Source organism: Crocodylus siamensis, chromosome 2, assembly GCF_052110815.1.
Source record: "Crocodylus siamensis isolate JL-2025a chromosome 2, ASM5211081v1, whole genome shotgun sequence".
In the NCBI taxonomy this organism is placed as follows: domain Eukaryota; kingdom Metazoa; phylum Chordata; order Crocodylia; family Crocodylidae; genus Crocodylus; species Crocodylus siamensis.
The window spans coordinates 7,554,764-7,577,639 of record NC_143396.1 but is presented as its reverse complement, the minus strand read 5'-3'; the positions used below and the strand labels follow the sequence as shown (position 1 = coordinate 7,577,639).

At 53.3% G+C, this 22,876-nt stretch overlaps 1 protein-coding gene across 1 annotated transcript in view; it reads left to right on the top strand.

Moving 5' to 3' along the window:
• Nucleotides 1–12,667, top strand: part of GFRA4 (GDNF family receptor alpha 4) — a 129,582-nt gene extending 116,915 nt beyond the window's left edge. The window contains exons 6-8 of the mRNA XM_090035107.1: nucleotides 912–1,046; nucleotides 3,884–4,041; nucleotides 8,506–12,667. Of these exons, the coding sequence (XP_089891233.1) occupies nucleotides 912–1,046; nucleotides 3,884–4,041; nucleotides 8,506–8,649 (437 nt within the window). The 3' untranslated portion in view covers nucleotides 8,650–12,667. The remainder of the gene's footprint in view (nucleotides 1–911; nucleotides 1,047–3,883; nucleotides 4,042–8,505) is intronic.
• The last annotated feature ends 10,209 nt before the right edge of the window (nucleotides 12,668–22,876 follow it).

Here is a 22,876-nt window from a genome sequence, read left to right as displayed (position 1 = left end):
CTGTCCTGGGCAGTGCGGTGCCTGGTCGTGAAGATGCACAAGACAAGAATCCAGCTTGCTCTGCCATGCTGGCTCTGCCGGGTTCACCTCAGTGGAAAGGCAGCGAGAGGTGGAGGGTCCAGTCTGTATTCCCTGCACCTATGATCTGCACTGTGCCAAGGGATTGCAAGTCTCAGCACTGAATACATGAAGATAACGAGATGCGGGGGGGGGGGGCAGGCTTCTCCTCGTCTCACCTGTCACAATATTCCCTGCCTCTCAACCCCCAGTCCTGGGGGCAGTCCCAGATGACCATGGCAAATGGTCCCCTGCATAGGGGATGAACCATTGACTTCAGAGGACACTAGGCCAGATCCCCAAAGAAGAAGCTGCTGGGGCTGGCTGAACCCAATAGGATGGGAAGGAAAGGCTGATCAGGGATGTTTAGACCATGAGGTACCAAACCCTTTCAGTCCTAAGCCTCTCCTCCCCACCCTGGCCCTTTTGGAGCCTGCGATACCTCTCACATCTGGAGGTAGGATCTCCCTTGTCTGAACACCGCCCGGAGGGCTCTCTAGCATGTCCACATTCAGACTTCATACCCTCTTGGGACATCCAGCCAGGGGGCTCAGTTCCCCCTGATGAGCTGGGGCAAAGTGCCAGGGTCGGGTTGGTGGTCCAATGCATGGCTTCAGCCCCTTTGCCAGTGGGGTGAGCTGGGTGCATCCACTGAGCGGCATGTTGCTGGTATGGAGAGACAGGACCACCACGAAGGCACTTCCTGGTGGGTGAACGACCAAGCCGTGAATGAGCTAATTGCAGCCACGTTGCATTGGCTCTCCTGGTCCGTTCCAGGCGAGGGGGCCCCGCTAGGTCCCGAGGAGATGGGCTGGGGGCTGAGAGCAGTGACCCCACTCCCTCCTCCCCGGCAGGCAGCCCCATCACGCCCAACTACATCGACAACTCGACCTCCAGCATCGCGCCCTGGTGCACCTGCAACGCCAGCGGGAACCAGCAGGAAGAGTGCAAGAGTTTCCTGCACCTCTTCACTGACAACCTCTGCCTCCGTAAGTCCCCGCTGCGAAAGCAGCTCCTCCATACGGCTGGGGGGGCTCCAGGACCCCTCGCCCCGGTACTGGGGAATGTGTCTGCGAAGGACCCAGCGGAGCCACCGCTTGCCCCTGCCAGGCGGGACTAGCCTTGCCTGTCCATCTCGCCCCTTCCAGAGCCAGGGATGTTGCACGTGATACCAGCCAGGCTATCCCATTATCCCTCCCAGCCAAATTACAGCTGCCCCAGGGTAGAAAGGGGGCAGCCGTGAGACACCCAGGCTGGGCAGGCGAGCATTTGACCCTGCTTAGTATTGCAAGAGCACCCGGGGCAAGGATCGGGGACCTGCTGCTCTGGCCCATAACAAGAGAAAAGCCCTGCCTTGAAGATCTCACAGGCTGAACAGACGGGCCCAAGGGTGGAAAGGGAAGCAGGGGATGGAGACGAAGTGACTCACCCGAGGCCATCGAGCAGGGCAGTGTCAGTGCAGGGATTGGACCCCTGGCTCTGCTAACTCCCAGCCCCATGCCCCTGGCTTGGGCGAGGTGACTTGCAAGTTAGCCCTATTAATGCCAAGGGAAGCACAGTGGGCTTGTCCCCTTGAACAATGAGGCCTTGGCCCGAGCTCTGCCTGCTGTATGACCACATAAAAGGAGCAAGAAGAAGGTGACATGTAGGACTAGGTAGCATGAGCTCTGCAAACAGGCTCTGACCCCAGAGGAGGTGACAGGAGCCACAGATATCTGATTTCATCAATGCCATGAGCTGCCATGCGACCCATCCAGCGACTGCCAGCGAGGGCGGGGGGAGACCCTGGCCCTGTCACCCCTGGGAGATCCTGACAAGGGGACATTTCTGCACCAGGAAACTTCTGCACTCCCCGGGGCCTACAACAGGCACTGCCAAGCCGCGGAAGCCGAGCAGCCCTGCGTCCCGTATGGTCTGAGCCGGGAGTCACCTCTCGCCCAGGTCTTCACCACCCCTGCCCAGGAGTGGGAACCAGGCACCAGGCACAGTCCCTGGGTAACCTGCACCACGGGGCTGCGCCTGCCTTAGCTAAGGCTCCTACGGTGGGGATGCGATTTTGGCACACCCAGGGCAGGTGCCCCATGCATCCTGCCGCTGCCAGGCCATGACACCACAAGGAGCCTGGGTTCAGCCCTTGCTCTGCAAGCAACAAGCCCCTCGTGATGCCTGCCTGGTGGCTTTGGCTGGGAAATGCCGGGAAAACACAGCCAAGCTGGAATCGAGACGGGGCTGCCAGGCCGAGAGTGCCCCTGCAGGACCTTCCTTTGGGCGAAGCCTCAGCAGCACCCGTCATGCCCTGGGGACTGAGGATGCAGCACCCTGAAGGGTGCTTGCTGCAGTGCTCGGTGGGGCCTTCCACCCTTCCCCAGGGCTCCAGGCGGAGAGCTTGCAGGGCTGTGCTTCTCTCCCTGGGGAGGTCAGATTGCCACTGTGGCTAAGGTGTCTGGGTTTGAGACTCCTAGCAGCCAACGCAGCTTGGGGGTGAAGATATCAGCCCCACCACTCCCTTGGGTGCCATCTACAACACCAGCATGCTGGACTCGGGTAGCCAGAGACCTGCCCCTGTAGCATCGCTCATGTAGAGCTACGCGGGTGCATTTGGCATGCATGGGTGCATTTTGCACACTCACCTACAGCTGAGTGGGTGCATTTTGCATGCACGAGTGCATTTGACACAACCATGTAGAGCTGGGCAGGTGCATTTTGTACACTCAGAGCTGAACAAGTGCATTTTGCATGCACGAGTGCATTTTGCACACTCGCATAGAGCTGAGTGGGTGCATTTTGCATGCATGAGTGCATTTGACACAACCATGTAGAGCTGGGCAGGTGCATTTTGCATGCGTACAGAGAGCTGACTGCACTCGTGCATTTTTTGCATGCATGGGTGCATTTTGCACGCTCACGTAGAGCTGAGTGGGTGCATTTTGCATGCACGAGTGCATTTTACACAACCATGTGGAGCTGGGCAGGTGCATTTTGCACACTCAGAGCTAAACAAGTGCATTTTGCATGCATGGGTGCATTTCGCACGCTCACGTAGAGCTGAGTGGGTGCATTTTGCACACTCACGTAGACTGAGGGGGTGCATTTTGCATGCATGAGTGCATTTTGCATGCACATGTGCATTTTTGCACACTTGTGTAGAGCTGAGCAGGTGCGTTTTGCATGCGTACAGAGAGCTGAACTGCACTGGTGCATTTTTTGCATGCATGGGTGCATTTTGCACACTTGCGTAGAGCTGGATGGATGCATGTTGCTTCAGGGGGAAAGGGCTGAGGGGAATCCAGACTGCCCCCATGACTCTAGGAGTCAAGGGACCCACAGACTTGGCTCTCAAAGACCATGGGGCAGTGGGAGTAGCTCCCAGATTTCCTTGCTCTGCTGCTGATGCAGGACCAGGCCATTGTGGGGCAAAAAGGGCTCAGCCTTTACGGCCTGGACCTCACCTGGCCTTGCGATCCCCCACCCGAGAAACCCAGATTTGCAGGTGAGGCACAGGGCAGAGAAATGGCCGGCCCATGAAGCATAGGCTTCCTGGCTGTACGGCCAGGACTCAGCCACCCCTGGGATCTGACCCTACCCTGATGGTTGGGACATTAGTGGCAGGGAGGGACCCTGCCTGATCTGGGCATAGATATCAGACCGCCCTACCTGGCTTGTCAGACCCAACTCCGGTACAACTTGAGCAGAGCTTTGGGTTAAAAGGAAACCAGGCCCAAGGCACCGGGACACTACTGCTTGGGGGGAGCCACAGCAGGGGTGACAGTAACACTCCCCTTGGGGACATGGCCCTGATCGTGCTTCTTCCATCTCTCTTGCTAAGAAAATGCCATCCTGGCCTTTGGCAACGGGACGTACCTGAGCGCGGGCCTGGCCCCGTCCGTGCACCCGACAACGCAGATGTACAAGCAGGAAAGGAACGCCAACAGGGCCGGGGCCACCCTCCGGGAGAACATCTTCGAGCAGCTGCAGCCTACCAAGGTAAGGATGCGGCCGAGGGGCTCGCCGACACGGGGAAGGATGGGACTGCACCCTGGCTCATGCCCCTGCCCCATCTCCTCTGCTTAGCCCCATGTCCCTGCCCCCTACAACCCATCTGCTGACCCCACCCTCCGTTCCCTGGTCCCTTTTCACACCTGCACCTTTATGAGCTCTTTCAACAAACCCAGCGGTAACCCTGAGGTCACGCTGCCCTAGCTCCTGACTGCCCCTCATTGCATTATCCTCTTGTTTCTCTTGACGGGGAATCTGTCCCCAGCCATTACATGCGGTGCCCAGAGCACCTGCAGCCCTACAGTAAGGAGATGCAATAGGAGCACTCCCAACAGAGGGGAGTCAGGACTCCTGTGTCCTATTCATGGCTGGCTCTTGGGCAGGGATATGGTCCTCTACCTGAGATCACTCAAGTGTACCTTAACAACCTTTGCAGCAGCAGGACGTTGGCCATCCTGGATGCCCTGCCTTACCTGTGGCAGGGTCGGGTGTTACGTCTTGTTTTGCATCAGGGTTGATGGTAGTTTTGCCACGAGATTAGGCCAAGCATTTGTCTGGGATGGTTTGGACGGGGCTGATCCTGCCTAGGGCAGGGGTTGGACTAGGTCACCTCCGTTCCAACCCAACTGCTCTCTGATTTCTATGAAATCATTTAATTGCCCTCTGCCTCAGTTTGCCCATGTATAAAACAGAACTGACACACGGTTGTGAGGCTGAGTTCATATTCACTAAGCATCTGATGTCCTCAACTGAAAGGTGCTAGACACAAGCAAATTATTATAACATAGTTACATAGACATTATAGATTTCATAGACACCAGGTCCAGTCTCACATACATATCATTACATATTTGATATATATATCAATATCATTTATATAAAGGATATATCAATATCATTTATTTTATTATTACCCACCCTCAGTAGAAAGGCATGAGGTGCCATAACAACGACCTACTATGAAATTGTTTTTGAATAAAGAGCCATAACCTAGCTTCTTACTGCCATATAATATGGATGACATTCATTTATCATTAGCTGAATAACAATAACCCTGATTTATCATATTTTACAGTCATAAAAACATTGCATAATTATACAATTACAAAAGGGCACTGATATTTTTTCTGGACTCTGGGTAGCAGATGCTCCAAGTTAACTGGGTCCAGTGCTGTTGTCTGGGGTTCGGACTGGGCCAGCTGGTATTGCTTGGCTGTATTTCGGACCCAGGGAAGCCATCGTGCAGAGCTTTCAAAGTTGCTTTCCAACCTGTGCTGCTTTGCAAGGTAGTAAGAGGGCATCTCCTCTGCCTCCAAACACTTCTGTGGCTCGGCGTTGATCCGGCCCTTTCTACCCACAAACAAGGGTGAGCAGCGAACACCTCCCACAGCTGGCCAGGACCCTGGGAGTTGCACCGGGGAGCCAAAGTCAAATCAAAGCCCCCCACCCTGCACCCTCTAACGACATGCAAGGGAGCGATGTTGGTCTTGCTTGGAGCAGGGGGTTGGACTACACCTCATGAGGTCTCCTCAAACCCTCATTGTCTACAAACCTATGATGCAGGCCAGATCGCATCCACCACCCATTCACTGCTCAGCGTGAATGTCCCGATGCCCATTTCCAGCTTGCTCAGTGCTCCTCAACCAGGGTGCAACACTTCCACGCAACGTGAAGAGCTGCCAGGTGCACAAACATGATTCAAAGATAAACCCAGAGATTGAAGCTAGTACGAACATTAAGAACATCGTGGGCTGCTGAGGTCTTTGTTGCAGGAGAATCACTCTGGTATTTTTCTGTAGTTAAAATATGGGCGAGAACTATGAGCTGGCGTTTTCCCAGCACAGCCTTTGCATTCAAAAAGCTTGAGAAACACCGAGCTTGGTGGAGAGGGGAAGCCTTTGGCACAACCCCAGAGTGCCAACAACACGTCTTAAATTGCATTGCCGTCCAGCCTGGTCCACCAGACCACTGCAGTGCACGAGGACAAGCAAACCGAGCAGTCCTGCGCATGGCAGTGGTCTGGCGCACCTAATGCTGCTTGGCAATGTTGCACCCTGGTCGAGGTCTAGAGACATCTAGAAATAGCTTGTTTCTTGCATTCGCCAACAGCTGCCTTTAGCCAAAGGGACCCAGTCTGAAGACCTCCAGGGGTGGCTTTTGGCCTCCAAGCTACATTGCGGGCCTCGCCCTCCCGAAAAAGGCGTTCACCTTCAAATGACAACCGATCGCATCCTCTGCTAGTTGTGGGAGGCATCGAGTCTGCAGCCCTGGCTCATGTTCCCAGGGAAGAGCAAACTCGCCTGTGCCTGGGGTTAAGCATGTAGTGCGTAAGCTGGAAGATAGCACTTGGATCAAAGCTATTGGGGTGAACAAAATAAACGCAAGCCCAAAGCTTCCTCCACCCAGCTGGAACTGCAATCTTTCATTAAGGCAGCTGGGCCCCCTGCACTCCCAGCTTCCCTCAGGGGCTTGGAGATACTCCAGGAGTGTTGTCCTCCAGTTATCACTGGCTTACTACAACAAGCAATGCCCAGGAGGTTTCCAGCCCAGTGGTGTGGGCTGGAGCTGGACGGATAGCTCTGGAGGGGCTCCAAACCATGAAGAGCTTCTAAAGAAAGGCCGTGAGGTTCACCAGGCAGCAAGCCTCCAAAACAGGTCCCAAAGCACAGATCCAACTCTCTCCCTTCCTCCTGTTGCTGGAGCCCATCCAAGCAGTCATGAGTTTATCCTCTCAATGCTCCCCCGATGGTAGCTTGGTTTTCATTTCACCCTTGTGCGCTGAAAGAACAAGAGCCAGATTGTATAAAGATTTAGGTACCTCACTCTGAGTGACACCAGGGGGAATTCGGTACCTAAATCCCTCTACAAGTCTGGCCCCAGGGGACTTGCCCAAAGTTGCATAGAGAATCCGTGGCAGAACCAGGAGCTAGACCCAGATGCATTGCAGTCCAGTTCAGCAGGGGGATTACAGGCTGTGTAGACATACCTGAGCGAGCTCAGGTGCCAATAACAGTGTGGGCTGGGCAGCACAGGGTTCAGTGCAGGCTGCCAAACCGGCCTGGGAGCCTGGGTGAACAGGCAGCAAGGGCAAGCTGAGCACTGGGCAGAGCTTAATCCTGTTACCCACCATGACTGAGCACCCAACCGGAGCAGTGTAGACATACCATCCGTTTCTGTACTGCAGTGCAACCCCACTCCTGGACTACATAGTCAAGCTAGGGCAGGGACCGGAGTGTCGGGCAAGCTATTTAGCTTTGTAGCATCCTAAGATTTGAGGTACAGGGGAGACAATTATGGTATCTGCCCTCTGATCATTGCTGGAGGCTGTTCACCTCAGTAGATTTGCCTGCTTGTGGTAGTCCCGGGATGTGATTCTTGCTTAAAAAGCAACACAGATGCCTTGTTCCTCGAGCCAGAGATCTCAGAGCACCTCAGAAAGCTCGGCATTGCTGTCCCGACTCTGCAGGTGCAGAAACTGAAGTGCACGTAGCGTCATAGAAGAGTAGGGCTGGAAGGGACCTCAGGAAACCACGAGGCCCAGACCCCTGCTCAAAGCAAGACGCCTCTGCCCCATCCGTCCCATACATGTCTTTGTCCGAACTGTTCCTAAAGCAGCTGCAAGGCACGTGACCCAAAGATACGAGGAAGACGCTAACCTGCCACAAATAAAGCAGGGGGGCCGGGGTACTATCAAGGTGGGGAAGTGATCGGCCAAGATCAGTGGCAAGGCTGGAAATAGAAGCCAGGCTTCCCTCCGGCACCTCATCCCCTGGGTCACAGGACCACACTAAGGGAGCCAATTCCCTTTGCACCTTGGTAGGGATCAAAAGCTACTGCTGCCTTCAGCTGAGCTGGATTGAGATCAGAATCAGGACCAGCGATTTCTTGAAGGCTGTAGAGTCCATTCGGCATCAGAGTCCCAGGGTCGGGAGGGACTCCCAGGGTCATTTAGTCTGGTAAGGGCCAACCTTTTTGGCAGGGCAGCCACAATTTAGCCCTGCAGCCTCCCCGAATGCCACTCCGGTCCCTTTGCCCTGCCCAACTGGTCACTCTGCTTTCTGCTCCCTGCCCTGTCTACTACTGTCCTGCCTGTCCCCTCTCCGTTCTGCCTTATGCTGCACTGTACCATGTCTGGCTTGCCTGCTGTGGGTTGGCCACCCCTGATCTACACCAACCCCCTGCACAGATGGCTTTGCCATGCCCCCAACCATCCCAGATGTGTTAATCCAGCCTCTGCCTGCAAACCTCCAAGGAAGGAGATTCTGCAACCTCCCTGGGCACCATTGCTCGGAGAGCAAGGAGGTTTTGCACCTCCCTTTGCCTCAAGATGCAGTTGAACGCAACGTGCCTAAAGGCCCAGCCAAACGAGGCACCCCACTCCTCTTTCCCTTCCCAGGAGGAGGGAATGTGAAGGCAGGTTCACCATCATCATCCCTTCTTTTCTCTTTGCAGGTGTCTGGTAACGAGAAGCTCCAGCGGGAAACCACCCGGCGAACATCCGCGACCTCCAGCTCAGCAGACCCCAACTGTGCCACGGGGGCTTGGCGGATGTGGGTTTCCCTGGGGATCACCACACCACTCCTGCTTTTCATGTGAAACGGAGCGAACATACGCCCGGCGGTGACTGTTCCTGTCTGATTCTTTAAGCAAAATGACTCTTGGGGGAGGGCACGGGGGCAGGCAGAAATCCCCCCCTCGCCCCTCCAGTCTCTTTTATTTTATAAGGACTGAAGTCGTCTCACCAGCTCCTGCCTCTCCTTTCCACTTCTTGGTTCAGCTCCTGTCTCCCCAGCTCTCTGTAGCACGTTCACGTGGGTTCAGAGCCACAGACAAGTCACTTGGAAGATCCCAGCAAGAGGAACGAGGAATCCAGAGGAAATGGGCGCATCCAAACTGGGCAGCAGACGCCCGATGGATGACCTGTCCAGAACATTGTATGGACGTTTTGGCTGGCCAGACGGGTTGCCAGGGGTGGATGGGGGACGTCTCTCACTCGGTCACAATTCTTTAAAACCTTTCTACAGAGTGACCTGAGCTGCAACAGATCCACAGCTGGTTCAACCGGAGGAAATCACCTTGTGTTATCTACAAAGAGGTCGGCTTTGCCCGTCAAGGACGCAGCTGGACGCTTCGGAGGGGGAGAACGAGAGCTGTGCTACCCACAGAAACTGCCTGTGGCTTTTTTTCTAAATGTGTGAAACCGTATCATGTCGTCGGCATGTCACTCCAGGCTGCAGCGAGCCCGTTCTCCTCAGCAACCACGTTCACGTATTAACGGCCTTCAGGAAGAAGCACGCGTGTTGCTTTCCATTTCCCGCTGGCTTCGGCTCTTCATATTAGCACCCCATTCTCGGCCCCTGACATCCCTCGCTGGTAGTCGGGGTAATTTTTTTGGCCACATCCAAGTATGCAGTGAGACTGTAATGCTTTCCCCCTCCACAGCTAGTGTTTTACAAGCTCTTACTGCATCTGAGCCCCTTGGCTCCTACTCACAGGCTCTGCGCAAGTTTTTTCTGGAGGCACACGAGATGGTCTCTTGGAATTTCCTTAGTCACAGAAACAAGAGATGGGCTAGAAAGGTTCAACCGATACCAGCAACCACCTAAAAAACCCCCCTCAAAAACATTGGGCTACTCAAAAACCCAGCTGACATGAAAATATGCACATACTAAATACATTGTAGACAGGGGTGACCCCCGAAGTCCCCTCTTTAAAGAGTTAATTAACTAAATATAGATCATGCTATTAGGTAGAAGTTAGCTGATTCCCTTCAGAGCCTAAATCAATCTCTGAAATATTGGAGGTCAAGAGGAAGTTTTCCTGAACTTGCCTACAGCAGGATTTATCACCACTTCTTCAATTTATTGCACCTTCTAGGTGCCGGCTACGAGCAGAGATGAGCAAGGGAAGAGCATTCGTACAGGGCCTGGATTGAGCTGTCTTGTGCCACTCTCCCCTGCCAGCTGCCAGCATCCAGGGGCCTAGGAAAGCCTAATGCGGAGGTTTTACCTAGCAAATATGTTTAATACCCACTGGCGAGTTTATCCAGAACTCCCTGATCTGAAACCAGACAAAACATTTGCATTAATAAATACGTTGCCCTCTTCTCCCATCCTCCAACCTAAACAGATTGTTGCGTCCAGTTGTTCAGCTTTAAAGGACAATTGCAATCAGAGAGAAGCATTCCCCAGCACTTGATCCATCTGAGGCATGACTCATGGCAGCTGTACAGCGCAGTCTTGGCGTCCAGCCTGCTTGGCCAAAGCCCTACTGGGATCCCCGGTCCCATGCACTCCTCAGGACGTAGCACCCGATAATCCAAGTCCATGAGATTACTGAAGACTCGGACACCACCATAAAATTATGGCGTGGGTCCCAGAAGCAGCCAGTCTACCAACAGCAGAGCCCACTCGGGGAGTTTTCCGGGGGCATTTCCTCAGCAGTGAGGGTAACCAGCATGTAGTGGTTTGAGAGAAGGTTTGAGAGCATCTTGGTTTCTGCAAGCCCTCTCGAAGTGCATTGAGCCCAATGGCCGATACCTGTGCCAGGGAAAGCAGCAAGTCACCCAGGACGCGGTGGATAGAGGGTTTGCATGCTTGACTATGTGATATCCTAGTATGGGGACCCGCCTCTCCCAAATGAATCCCTGCCTTGTGAGCTGTCTACAAAGGACGCTGCCATTCCTCACCTTGAAAGAGCAATGGCTATTTCCTCCCATAAAGCCTGCTGCTCTGTCTGACTCCTGGATAGGCCCCTGGGTTGTGTACTGGGTTATAATTTTCATTAAAAGGCAGCCCTCTTATAGGCAATTTGCCCCACTGCCAGGTACATATTGCTGGAGAGGCTCAGATGCTACCTTGCCGTGTCCCTCACTAATTGCTGTAACAAGTGGACTTTTCTACCCAAGGTCGTCAGAAAATTGACGGCCCCTGTCCCCCAGCATCAGCATCCCATAAAAACCCAGGTTCAGAGAATTTTGTTCACTAGGTTCTTTGCAGGTGGGATACTCAGCCAAGGTGAGGGACCACTGGCCTAGTTGCGGTTGAGGACCCAGATCCAGCTGCTCTGTAGACCTCTGCTTAACACCTTGTTGAGTGGCTGAGGTGCACAAAGAGCCTTCCCATACTCCAGAAAATTGCAAATGGATACTGGGCAGCTGTTACTTCAAAGCAAGGTCTTTTCAAACAAGCTCACAAGGTCGGATGAGTCACGTCTTGGCCCCAGCAGGCATTGGCACGAGCCGAAAGATCCTGACTTTTGTTTAAGCAAAATATCCCTTCTTTGGCCCAACTGCCTCCTCCTGGGAAGTTCTCCAACACACTTCAGCCAAGGCAGAAAGTGCCCCTCTGGTTTTCTCCCCTTCCTCAAACCCTCACTAACGACGGCTTCCAGCATTGTATGGGCTGCCCAACAACAGGAATGAAGGAGCTGGACGGGGGACCGGAAGCATTCGAGACGTGGCTGCAATTAGGGAAAGCTGGAGTATTTTGTAGGTAGCAGTGGATGGAATGAGAAGCAATTTCATGAGGATCCTTGCAACTACCCCACGGCTCTAGGTTATTATTTTATGTTACCAAATTTAAAAAGTCCAAAAAACCCCTCGTAGACTTGAAGCAGCAGCCAGGCTGAAGAAACATTTTGGATGCCGTGTTAGCACACAGCTTCAACTCAACCACAGATGCATCCAAACTAGGCAGAAAATCCTGATTCGTACCCTTTTCTTGTCCACCGCTCTGCTCCCTGGATGTAAGCGCCCCTTATCTCAAGCCGCAGCTCTTTAGGAGAGAAGCAGGGCCAGATGTTCACCGCTCTCGCACTGGTGCAAAATGGATCAGGCTTGGACAAAGGGCTCGTTACACAGAAGGAGCAGGGAGCCCCAGGCAGGTAGGTCCCAGCAGGGTGGGGTGAGAGACGATATTCGTTATCACGCAAAGCAACTGCCACAAGAGACAAAAGCAAGATGACGCTTTCCAAGAAATTTCGTCTTTCTTCCACCAGATTTTTGAACTCAGCGAAAAATGACAAATGTTGACTTGTATTTTTTAACCAGCCCTGGTGCGCGGCAGCCAAACAGGGTGACATTCACGCAGCCGTTTCCCACCGACATGCAGAGTCTCGGCCCCGCCAACACGCTGCTGTATTGTTCATCTCCCCACAAACCATCGAATTCAAAACAGCTGCCAGCACCATACACGGGTCGAGGGCTCCAGAGAGGGTGGAAACGATTTTTACTTGTTGCTCCCTTCCCCCTTCGACTTTCACAAGCACAAAGAAAGTACTTTTTAAAATGCAGGATGCTGCGCAGCCACTGGACTGTATTTTCCGATGTGCCATTCGAGAGCTTCTGGCAATGTGTGCACCTCTGGAAATGGCGGACACCAGTCGCATCCTCTCTCGAACAATTGAGAGAGATGCTGCCGCAGGAAGCTCTCGCTGCCGCAATTAAACCATCGACGGCCGGGTGACGCAGAGGGGGCACGCGTGTGTGCGTGCATAGGGCCGGGGAATGAACGGCTGATGTTTGCCTATACTATTGGGATATAACCTGTACTTAAACTAAACTTCTGTAAGCATCATATTCAGACATATACATGAATAAAGCACACATGCATTTTCCTGATCCTGTGATCCCACTTGTTTCGATTGGCCGCTCAGCTCAGGTAGAGGGTCCCACCTGAAACGACTCCCGTGACCCCTTTGGTTTCAGTTGGAAAGACCTAAAAAAGTAACTTTGAGGGGAGCTAAGGATGCCGGGTTTTTTGTAGATGAGCAGGTCTAATAAGTGCTCAAGCAACAAACCAAACCGGTCCCTAGACTGACGCGGTTAGCGATCCATTCCCAGGTGATGAAGTGAGGAAGGGCCAGTGCAACCATGTGGTCTGGCTTCCTGGGAAGTGACACGGGGAGTTTTCAGGTGCTCTGTGCATTCGGCTTTGTACGAGGAGACTGATGGGTTTCAAGCCCATTGTCTTAACCACCAAGCCACAACGACCGCCTTCACGAGTCGCATGGCAGCCTTTTGCAGGGCGCCCCTGCCGATATCAGCTCGGGGGGACCCTGATGGAGAGGGGAAATGTTTCATGTGATGGTGTCTCTTAAGGCTCAACCCACTCTGAAAACGTATCTGACCCTCCGCAAGCCAGGCACGTACAAATCCTGGCCATCCATGGGGCAGACCGGCATTACTAACCTCAGCATGTAGCAAACTGTGGGCACCACTGATGGTTCAGCTTGCTTTTTATGCTTCCCCATAAAACAGAGGCAGAAAACCTGGTTTTTAAGATGTTTAAAACTGGTTTCCAGTAACAAAGCAGTACGAAAGAGGGAAGAGTAGATGTCCCGTGTTGTTGCTGCGGTCCTCCTCAGGGGTTACCACCGTCTTGCCAGTGCTGAAGTCTCGGAGGCTGCGGTACTGGCAAAAAGTTGCAGCCAGGATGATCCCAACACCAATCATGCCTTAAAGAATGACCACAGGCTCAGTTCAGTGGCAAAGTCCGGGTTTATTGTCCTCAAAGCATGGCCCTAATATGCTTGTGACCAGATAGATAAGGTGGAAAGGCATGCATGCCCGGGACAAGGTATTGGCACACCGCCACCTAGACTCTCCTAGGCCAATGCAAAAGTCCCGTCATTTCTGATTCTCCTTCTATACAGTGGTCAAAATAAATGACATAGCTTTCACAGACATTGGGGCTGGAAGGGACCTCACGAGATCATCGGGTCCAGCCCCCCGCCCCAGGGGCAGGAAGTCAGCTGGGGTCAGATCACTCCAGGAAGATAAACAGGCAAGCATTTCTTAAAGGTATCCATATTACATATTACCTTCCAGCAGTATTTTCCTAAATTTCTTATTCCTAGTAGTATCCCACCAAGCCCACTTTAGTTGCTTTAATGCCTGGAAGTCACCAGGTTGTTAAGTTTTAGTTTCTACTCTGTTCGAGAACCGACAGTAAACTAGCGAGAACCTCACTATAAGGCGGGTATGCAATTGGCTCAATAACCGTAAGGCCCAGGTAATTAGAAACGGATCCACGTCAGAACGGCAGGACGTTTCACGTGGGGAAAGGTGACCGGGAAAAGATATTAATAGATTGCAGAGCTGGTCTAGGGAGCAGGAGGACGTTCAGTGCCGGCGACCGTAGGCTGCGGCACGTTGGGAAGGATAACTAAATGTACGCGTAGGGAGTGGAAGATGCTTGGCCGGGCAGTAGCATGGCTGAAAGGAGTTTGGGGGACTCCACATGAGTCAGCTGTGGGATGCACTCGCATGAGACACAAACAGGATTTTGACCTGTGTCGACAGGAGTGTTAAGCGGAAGATACAGGCATTGACAATCCCACCCCTCTCGGGGCTGGCCAGACCTCATCTGGAGTCGTGTGTGTGGCTCTGGGCTTTGAAGGGGGATGTGGACAACGTACAGAAAGGTAGGTGGCTTCATTGGATAAGCAATAGTTTTGGGATAGCATGTCCTGCATTCGTGCAGATGACTTGTGAGGTCTCTTCCAACCATATGAGCCTACGACTCGAGGAAGCATCGTCTAATTACCAGCTCAGGCCTGAAGAGTGCCCCCATGAGCCACTTCCCACAGGATTGACGAGTCCCTCGGAGGCCACGTCTGAGCCCGAGGACAGAGACTAGGTGGAAGAGAGGGCTCTGAGGGGTCCAGAGCATGTGCCCAGCATCCATGGTCCTGTGCAAATTAGCTCGTGCCAATGTCAGCAGGTCCAGGTGAGGCTGTAAAGCTGCTGTCTTGGGCATGTGTCAGCAAAGCTTTCGGTGTGAGACAAGGAGCAATAGGATCCCACAGCAACTTGGTTTGTACAGGCTGTACCCCCAGTGGACTCCATGTATGCTCCCCACAGCCAAGCCCTTGATGCCCCAAGGGCATCCTCAGCTCTAGGCTTGTTGGACGGGGCTCCTAGCACTTCCAGGCTGCCTGCTGCAGAAGTCCCAGGCTGAACATACTCATCCCCTCCACGGGCACAGCCACCTGGGAAGTTGTGCAAGGTTTCCCGTGGCACCGCTCCTCACCAGCACCGCAGCTCATGGGCTCTCCAGGTCCTGGATCAGGCTAAGTCAGAGGGGGAACCCATTTCTGCTTCAGGGAAGTCAGGTTCCTCACGTGGGGCTGCCACAAACAAACAGGACCAACCACCCTCGTCAGGTGTTGCACTACTGCAACACACGCACACTCCCGACAGCCCCAAGGCTGCACCCAGGGCAAATCTGCTCCACGCCCCCAGTGGAAAACTTCCCATCATCCCCCAACCAGCGATGCCACAGGTCCTCCGTTGCAACCAGGCGTGCCTCCACCCAGTCCCTGTTCCCTGCATCCCCGTTGTCCCAGGCTGCTGCCTTCCTCATGCATCCTCCAACGGCCTCAACCTTTTGGACCTCGGGTATGCCCAGCGTGTCCCGTGACAGAGGCCACGTTGGTGCTCCTGACGGCAGTATGGCAGGCCAGTAGGGGGCGCTTCTGCATTGAGCCACCCACCTCTTGGGCATTTCCCCAAATCAGGGGCCAAAAAGGGAAGTCTCCCTTAGTCCTCAGGCCTAAGGGGCCTCTTAGGTATAATTTAGACCCACCCTTCAATGAGTCTCCTACACCAGTCACAAAGGAGAACTGTATTGATCACAGGGGTAGGGTGAAAATAGGGTACAAGATTGAGAATATCATAGAAATCCCATCGAGCAAAAGAGTCTGGCTGAGGTAGCCTTTTATCACGAATCTGAGTTACTGCCAGCTAGATATCTATCAGATCTTGAGTAGCGTGCTCACAAGCATCATCCCGAGGCTGTCGGAGATCCCCTCTGGAGGCAGGCCGTTCCTCGCTCCTGAGTTATGGGGGAGAGAGCCAGTTTCCGATGGTCAAGCTCCTCTCTAAGTCTGAGTCCCCCGCATGGCTGCTGCTCCCTCCTCCTGGGCAGTCTTAACTTATATAGCCCCTGTGACCTCGTTCACCTGGTCCAATGGAGGCCAGCACCTGTTGGCTGTTGGCCAACCAATTTGAAATACGTCACTAGTTGCCAGGCAGACTCTAGCCCCACCAGGTAGATGCCCCTCCCCCAGGTAGGTGATGCCAGTCCCGTAGGCAGAGGGAGCAGGTTCCCCCCCCTCCCTCCGGACTGTAGCCAGCTCAGGTTACTTAAAGAGACAGGGTAAAGGTGCGTCTCCTCTGCTGGGCCCATCCTAATCACATCGTCACTGAGCAAAGATTTTGGGGAGAAACAAAGGTGGCTTCCTGCCACAGGCAGTGCATTGGGATAGGGGGTCATGCACCCGCAGAACGGGTTGGGAATGTTTGGACCAAACAGGTCGTCCTTGGAAAAAGCCAGTTTGCCAAACCCGGAGTATTCAAGTGCTCCTCAAGGAACCACGGGCAGGTCTCTGGGCAGGCTGAGGCTCCTGGTGTAAGGTGTGCAGTCTCCTGCCCAGGTCCCGGACTGCCTTCTCCCCTCCCAACCAGGGCTCAGATACAGATGGGGGTCCTACAGCTACCTGGCTCTGCTACGAAGCCAAGGGCCTAGAAACCTCGAGGGTGATCAGGGCTTCCCAAGTGCCTGCTGAAGAGCCAGTAGCCAGGATGCTATGAAGTCCTGGGTCAACCTGGACCTCTCATCCTTTGGCAATGGGGGTTTGGATGCCCATGGATCTTGCAAGGAGAAGCATGAAAAGCCCCAGCTCAAGCCACAGCTTCTAGACCTACCCATCTCTTGGCTCTGAAGCTTGTGGGGTCCTAGGCCTCCAACTTGGTTTATAGGCTAAGACCCTACAAGGGTTTCAGGGTGCAAGACTCTTGCGTTATCAATGGTGCCTGCTATACAGCCCAAGTCCAAGGAGCCCTTCAACCATAAGCACTAATATTTCTGAAACAAAAACACTTCCGATTTTCTGGGGGTCCCCAGTTCTCTTCATTAGAGCAGCATCTCCAACCCCGACCCCCTGGATTCCCTGTGTGCTCCAGGGTGTCTTTGCAAAGCTAATCAGAGCAGTTGGCCAAGCACTCCCACTCCCCAAAAACACAGGCACCTTTGCAAAAGGAAACAGTACAGGGACCATGGCACGGAGCGGAGTCATTCGGGTTCCCTGAAGTAGGAGGTGGCGAGACCCTTGTACATCTTGGCAGCTCAGTTCAACGCGTGTTTATATTCGTGCTGAAAATGAGCTGGAGCAGCCGTGCGTGAGAACAGGGGCTTGGTCCAGCCTGTCCTTGGGGTAAGAGATTACTGGGAATGATTGGAGTCAACTTTCCCCATCGTGGAGGGGTGCTTGGAGCCTGGACTGTGCTCCCGGGGAGCCTCTGCGGCTCGTTCCCAGCACGGAGAGCCTGGGTCAGCCTGTCGGGGCTGCAGGAAGGAAACCGAAGGGCAGGGTGATGATAGGTCTCACGAAAGACTCATTCATCATGCCCTGTCTACCTGGCTAATTATCTCTCCCCGAAGAGTTTATAGCTGACACTTCACCTCCAAACGGTTCCTAGCGACTTGGATTAGCTCAGCGGGCCACGCAGCTGTAACCCTGGACATTTCTGTGGAAATACCTGTCTGTTTTCTTCTTAAGTTTCTTGTGAAAGGGAACAACAGAGGGAAGTGGGCAACTCCCCGCGTGTCTTTGTGGAGAGGAAAGAGAAGTCTCCAGCGTGGCATGAAGGCGTCCCCATGGTTCACAACTCACAAACATCTCCCCAGCCCTACCCAGCGGATGATGGGAGATGGGACGTGCACCTCATTTCTGGCAATTACCTGGGTCTGTTAAGCCCATTGTTGGCCCAATGCTGCATGCTACAGTCCGAGATAGGGGGGAAATAATCTTGCCGTGAGTTTGACAGGGCTCAGGAGGCCTCTGGTATGCTGTGTCCCATTCTGCTTCACTTGTAACCCACATGTCAAATGGGTCTCTGTCTTCTTCTATTGCAGGATGTGGTAACACCCCAGGGTGCCTCGAGATCCTTTCAAGTTGCAGCAGGGCGTCGTGCAATGTTAGCACTGTTAGGTCCGCAAACATGATGCACAAGATAAACTTAGAGATTTCAAAGAGGAATCCAATGGGTCAAAAACACTGCTGTTTTCTGAGTTTTTTGCAACAAAAGAATGGCTCTATTTCTTTATTTATTCTGTAGTAAAAAAGCAAGTGACAACTACGAGCTAGCATTTTCTGTGGGTGCCTTAGGTCTACCCAGGGGTGCCTCGAATCTAAAAAACTTGAGAACAACTGTTGCACTGGCTGCTTTACACCACAGACACGAGTCTGCCAATAGCAGACAGATTTATTGTATTGCAGATGCACAAAGAGCCTCCGGACCGAGAAATAGAGCTATGCAATCTCAGTGTAACCCATGCTTGTTAACTGGAACCAGTTAATTAGAGCACAGCCTGGGGTGGGCTGTTCATACCTCTTTAGGCTCCTAACCTTGTTTTCCAAGACAAGCGCGCGCCTCAAAGCGCCCCCTTGAAATCGACAGCTCCTCGCTGGTTTCACTGGTCAATTACATCAGGCTGCAGACAGGAGGGCTGCGAGCTTGCACTTAAGCGGTTTATCGCTTATCAGATACGCAGATGAATGAGGATGGCTGCATTGTTAGTGATAAGCGACACACTGGGACTAGCGCTGTGTTACGTAGTTAAGCGAAGGATGCACTTCCCCATCTTACCGGGTGCTGTGGCCTCTTACCTGGAACAGAAGCAGCTTGTGATTTCAGGTCTAGGAGCACTGGCTCAGCCCCACCAAGCAGCTTTGGGGGGTATAATGCAATATCCAGAAGATCCCTCAAATAGTGACTTCATTTATTCTGAAGCGCCTCTGTGCTCTTTGATGAACGGCCCCTTACGGGTACAGAAGGTACATAAAATAAAATACGTAGGATTACAAAGGAAACCAATTATACTGAAATACAGTTATCAAAATACATTCATTTTGCCTACATTCATAACGGAAGGAAATGCTAAATTTCAGTTAGAGGTTAGTGAAAGTAAAGATGTAATTTTTTTTCCCCATCCAAGTTCATGGACCCCCTGAAATCATGGACCCCAGGTTAAAAACCCCCGGTCTAAGGGGACACCCACCCTTTCATTCTGGCCAATCTGGACATTTCCAGGCTGCTACTGCAGGATCTGAGACCAAAATCCCTCGGTGGATAAATACATGTGGTCAAAACCGATTGCCTCTGATGGTCAAGGTTTTGCCGGTCTCCAAAGGTTTCCTTCGAGGGTGCCAGAGTCACGACACAGTTAAATGCTGCAGTGATTCAGTGGCCGGGACATTTGGTATGATAGGCGATGGCCATGCAACCGAGCAGGGAAGGATCGCAGCACATAGGCATCACAATGTCGTGGGGGCGTTCCTCGAAGCAATGAGAGAAGCCCTTCAGTCTACCAGACATTAGGAGAGCTCAGGGCATGCCAGCTTCTGCAGCCAACAGCACGCACAAGATTACAGCCAGCATTGTACCCAAGTGCCTTTGACTCTCCCAGTCTCCCATTGACAGCTGGGTGACTTTTGGTACCGTGCCAGAGCGGGGCTCCAAATTACACTTTTCGAGCCATAGACTTCAGGCTCCTGTGCTGCAGGTGGCCCCGGTAATCCCCTACTGAATAGTCCCAGCCGTGTCATCTGGGCCAACGTCCACAGTCCCACGCAGCCGGGATTATCCCATCGCAGGCAGCAGCATTGGCTGCACATCGGTGCCATGATGCAACCATCACTGAGCCTGAAGCAGCACCGTTAGCGACTCCAGTGCTGACAGACGTGGTGGGGATGGTCTGCCTGCTTCGATTCCAGCCTCGGTGAGCCCATCTTCAGGGGAAGGGGTGGGAGGCCGCAGCGGGACTGTATGAGATGAAATGGCACGGGGAAAATGTGTTAAGTAGGTGGCTTGGGGACTGAGAGCCCCGTCCTGCTGAGGCTTTTCGCAGCTCCCATCAGCACACAGCAGGACTGGACAGAAGTGGAGATTGTCCTATTATAGCTGCATTGCAACCTAGAAACCCTTGCAGCTGCAAGTGCTGAAACGGGCGATGGAGTGAAGCGTGCGATCAAAGCTGACGTTACTTTTATCTGCACAGAAAGGTTTCAGCAGGGAAGGGCAGATATTTATAACCTCAGGCGAGCGGAAACCTCAACCGCTCTTGTTGTCGCCACTTACCTCTCCTTGGTAAACAGAGTCTCGTGGGGGGCGGCGGCGGTGGGAGGGGAAGTACCGAATTAACGACTCACTGTGCTCCGGGGCCGCGGACCAGCGTCGGCGTTTGCCTTCATCTCGCCTCATTCAAGCTGAGGTTGATATCAAATAAATGAAGTGGTGATTAAAACTGGCTCGTTCTCAACAGGTCGCCAGCACCTTTCGGCGGCGCCGTCTTACTCCTTCAAGGGCATGCAGGATAGGAAACGTCCTTTCGAGGGTACAAGTGTGCTGGCATTGGATGCGGGATCTAGTCCCACTTCTGCCCTAGACATCTTGGGCAGGTTGCTTCATTTATCCTGTCTCATGCCCCGACCTATAAAGCAGGGATAATACGTGCATTAGCAAGGGACTCAGTTCTCAAAGGAGACGTGATGGAGGCTTGCTTGGCCTGGCAGCTGAAGCAAGAGGAGTTGAGACTAGGAGCACAACGTTACTCTTTCACCAGCGAGGGTAATCAACCATCTGGAACAAAGTCCTCAGGGCTGAGGTGTGCTGTCCACCCTTGGAAACCTATCCATTAAGACTAGGCGGATCTCTAAACGATATCTCCATCTTAATGTGATGCAGAAACGAACACTGGGGACATCTGTGGACATCAGGGGAGGTGATCACAGTGGTCACGTTGGCCTCAAAGGCAATGAATGAATAATTGGTGCTGCATTGGGGCTTCCCGGGGTGCTTCTGCCTCCAGAGCCGAGCAGATGCTCGCAACAGCAGGATGCTCTTCAGTGAAACTGCCTTGAGGACACAGGTAAGCTCGTGCTGCGTTTTACTCATCAGACACAGCTTGAAACATGGTGCGTGCTGGGAGCTAATGGTGCAACGCCAGACCGTGCTTCAGACGCTTCCTTGCTGCAGCGGAGGCCCCGTGTTTGTTTCTAAGAGGCACGGCGCCAGGGCCGAGCGCGAGGGATTGCACTAGCGGGAGGACTGTCAGACTTCTGGCCATGCCTGCCTGGCTGGAATAGGGATGCTGAGCTCAAAGATGCCACATCCCTTCATCAACGCTTTCAAGGCCATTTCTTTCCAGCACCGCCGTCTTGCAAGGCAGCCTGCTCCTGGCGCTGCTGGTCCAGGCGCACTGCCGTGGACAAGAGATGCATTGTGCAATGCTACCACAGTGGAGCATCTCGGTCCCATCTAAGGTCTTACATAGCCCTCCTCAGCAGAGGGCAGGGAGGGGTCACAAATGGGGTTTATGCCCCGCAGGGCTATTATCCCCGTTGCCCTGAGGCACAGAGGAAGGCCTCCTGGTGTCCCAGCTGCAATGCAAACCTGAGTCTCTCCAGGCCCGTCCTTGAGCGCGCTCCAACCCTTCCAACAGCAGAGCCAGTTTCATCCCACTTCTGCCCCTTTGAACTCAACGGTGCTGGCCCAGGAAGGGGTCTGGCCTGTTCTCTTTTATGTTGCGTGCCACAAAGGGGCAGGAGGATTCAGGACTTGTGGTAGAGATGATATCTTTTATTAGACCAACTAGATTTTTGCAAAAAAAAATCTTTAATTGCAAGCCTTAAGATGTCACCTCTACCGTGAGTCCTGATTTCTTTTGTTCCTAGACCAATATGGCTACAACCTGACAAAGGTGCAGTGCATTTTCAGAGGCCGGGCATGAGCAAAGGGCCCCACAGAGGAGTGCCATGCTGCCTCTCATCCATCCTCCCAGCTAGGAATATGCTGAGCACCATCTCCCAGGGCTGGGAGGAAGCAGCTTAAATATACCACGGGTCTGAACTTCCTTGTGCCCCTGCAGGCAGCCAGGAACACTGCTCGACACGAAGGAGGGGAAGGGAAGTGGCACCAGCCTGCCTACAGGACAGAGGTCATCTTGCCGAACACGCTCGTGGTTGAACCGTTGATGGCTTTTCCTCTAACGACAGAGCCAGTTGCATGGGATCAGCCTGCTCAAATACCAGGCCCAGTTAAGAGACTCTCCAAGCACTCCCCATCTCCATGGGTCGCACTGGTACAGCCCCACAACAGCTAGCGTTGAGCCCCCTGCCCAGGCAGGAGGCCGCTGACCGCTCCATGCAGCTTAGCCCTGCTCTGGCCCATCGCCTGGCAGCCCTATGAACCCTGGCGAGAGCCGAGGGGTGCTAAACCTGTTTACTGAGGCAGAGGAAAAACTGGCTAGTAACAGTGCATCATTCTGTCCAGCCCTCGGGATATGCTGGTGTAACCCGCCCAGAGGCTGGGAGTACAGGCAGGTACAAGACGTCTTATGTTCGCTCGATAGACAGAAAAGCAGAGCAGAAGTGATGAGACCTGGAGAGCACTGCCCTCCCTCTTCCTTCAAACAGAAGGCAGGCATTAAAAATAAATGTTTCTTGTAGAAACCGGGTTGCATCTTAAATAGGAGGAATATGCGCTTACGTACACGTGTCTTTATCTGCTATTTTCCTCTTGAATCAGAATATTTGGGTGCATCTTAAATTCCAGGACATCTTCTATTCAAAAGAACACTGTGGCCAACGCTTGGCATGCGAATCATTTCCTAGCTGAGGGCTTCACTGTGCCGGGTGCTGTATAGACAGACAAGGAGGCAGCAATGGACCCCCAAAGTCTTTACCTGATGGACAGGAGAGAGAAGGAAGGAGGAGCGCAGAAGAGGTGAAGTGACTTGACCAGGTCACACAGCACATC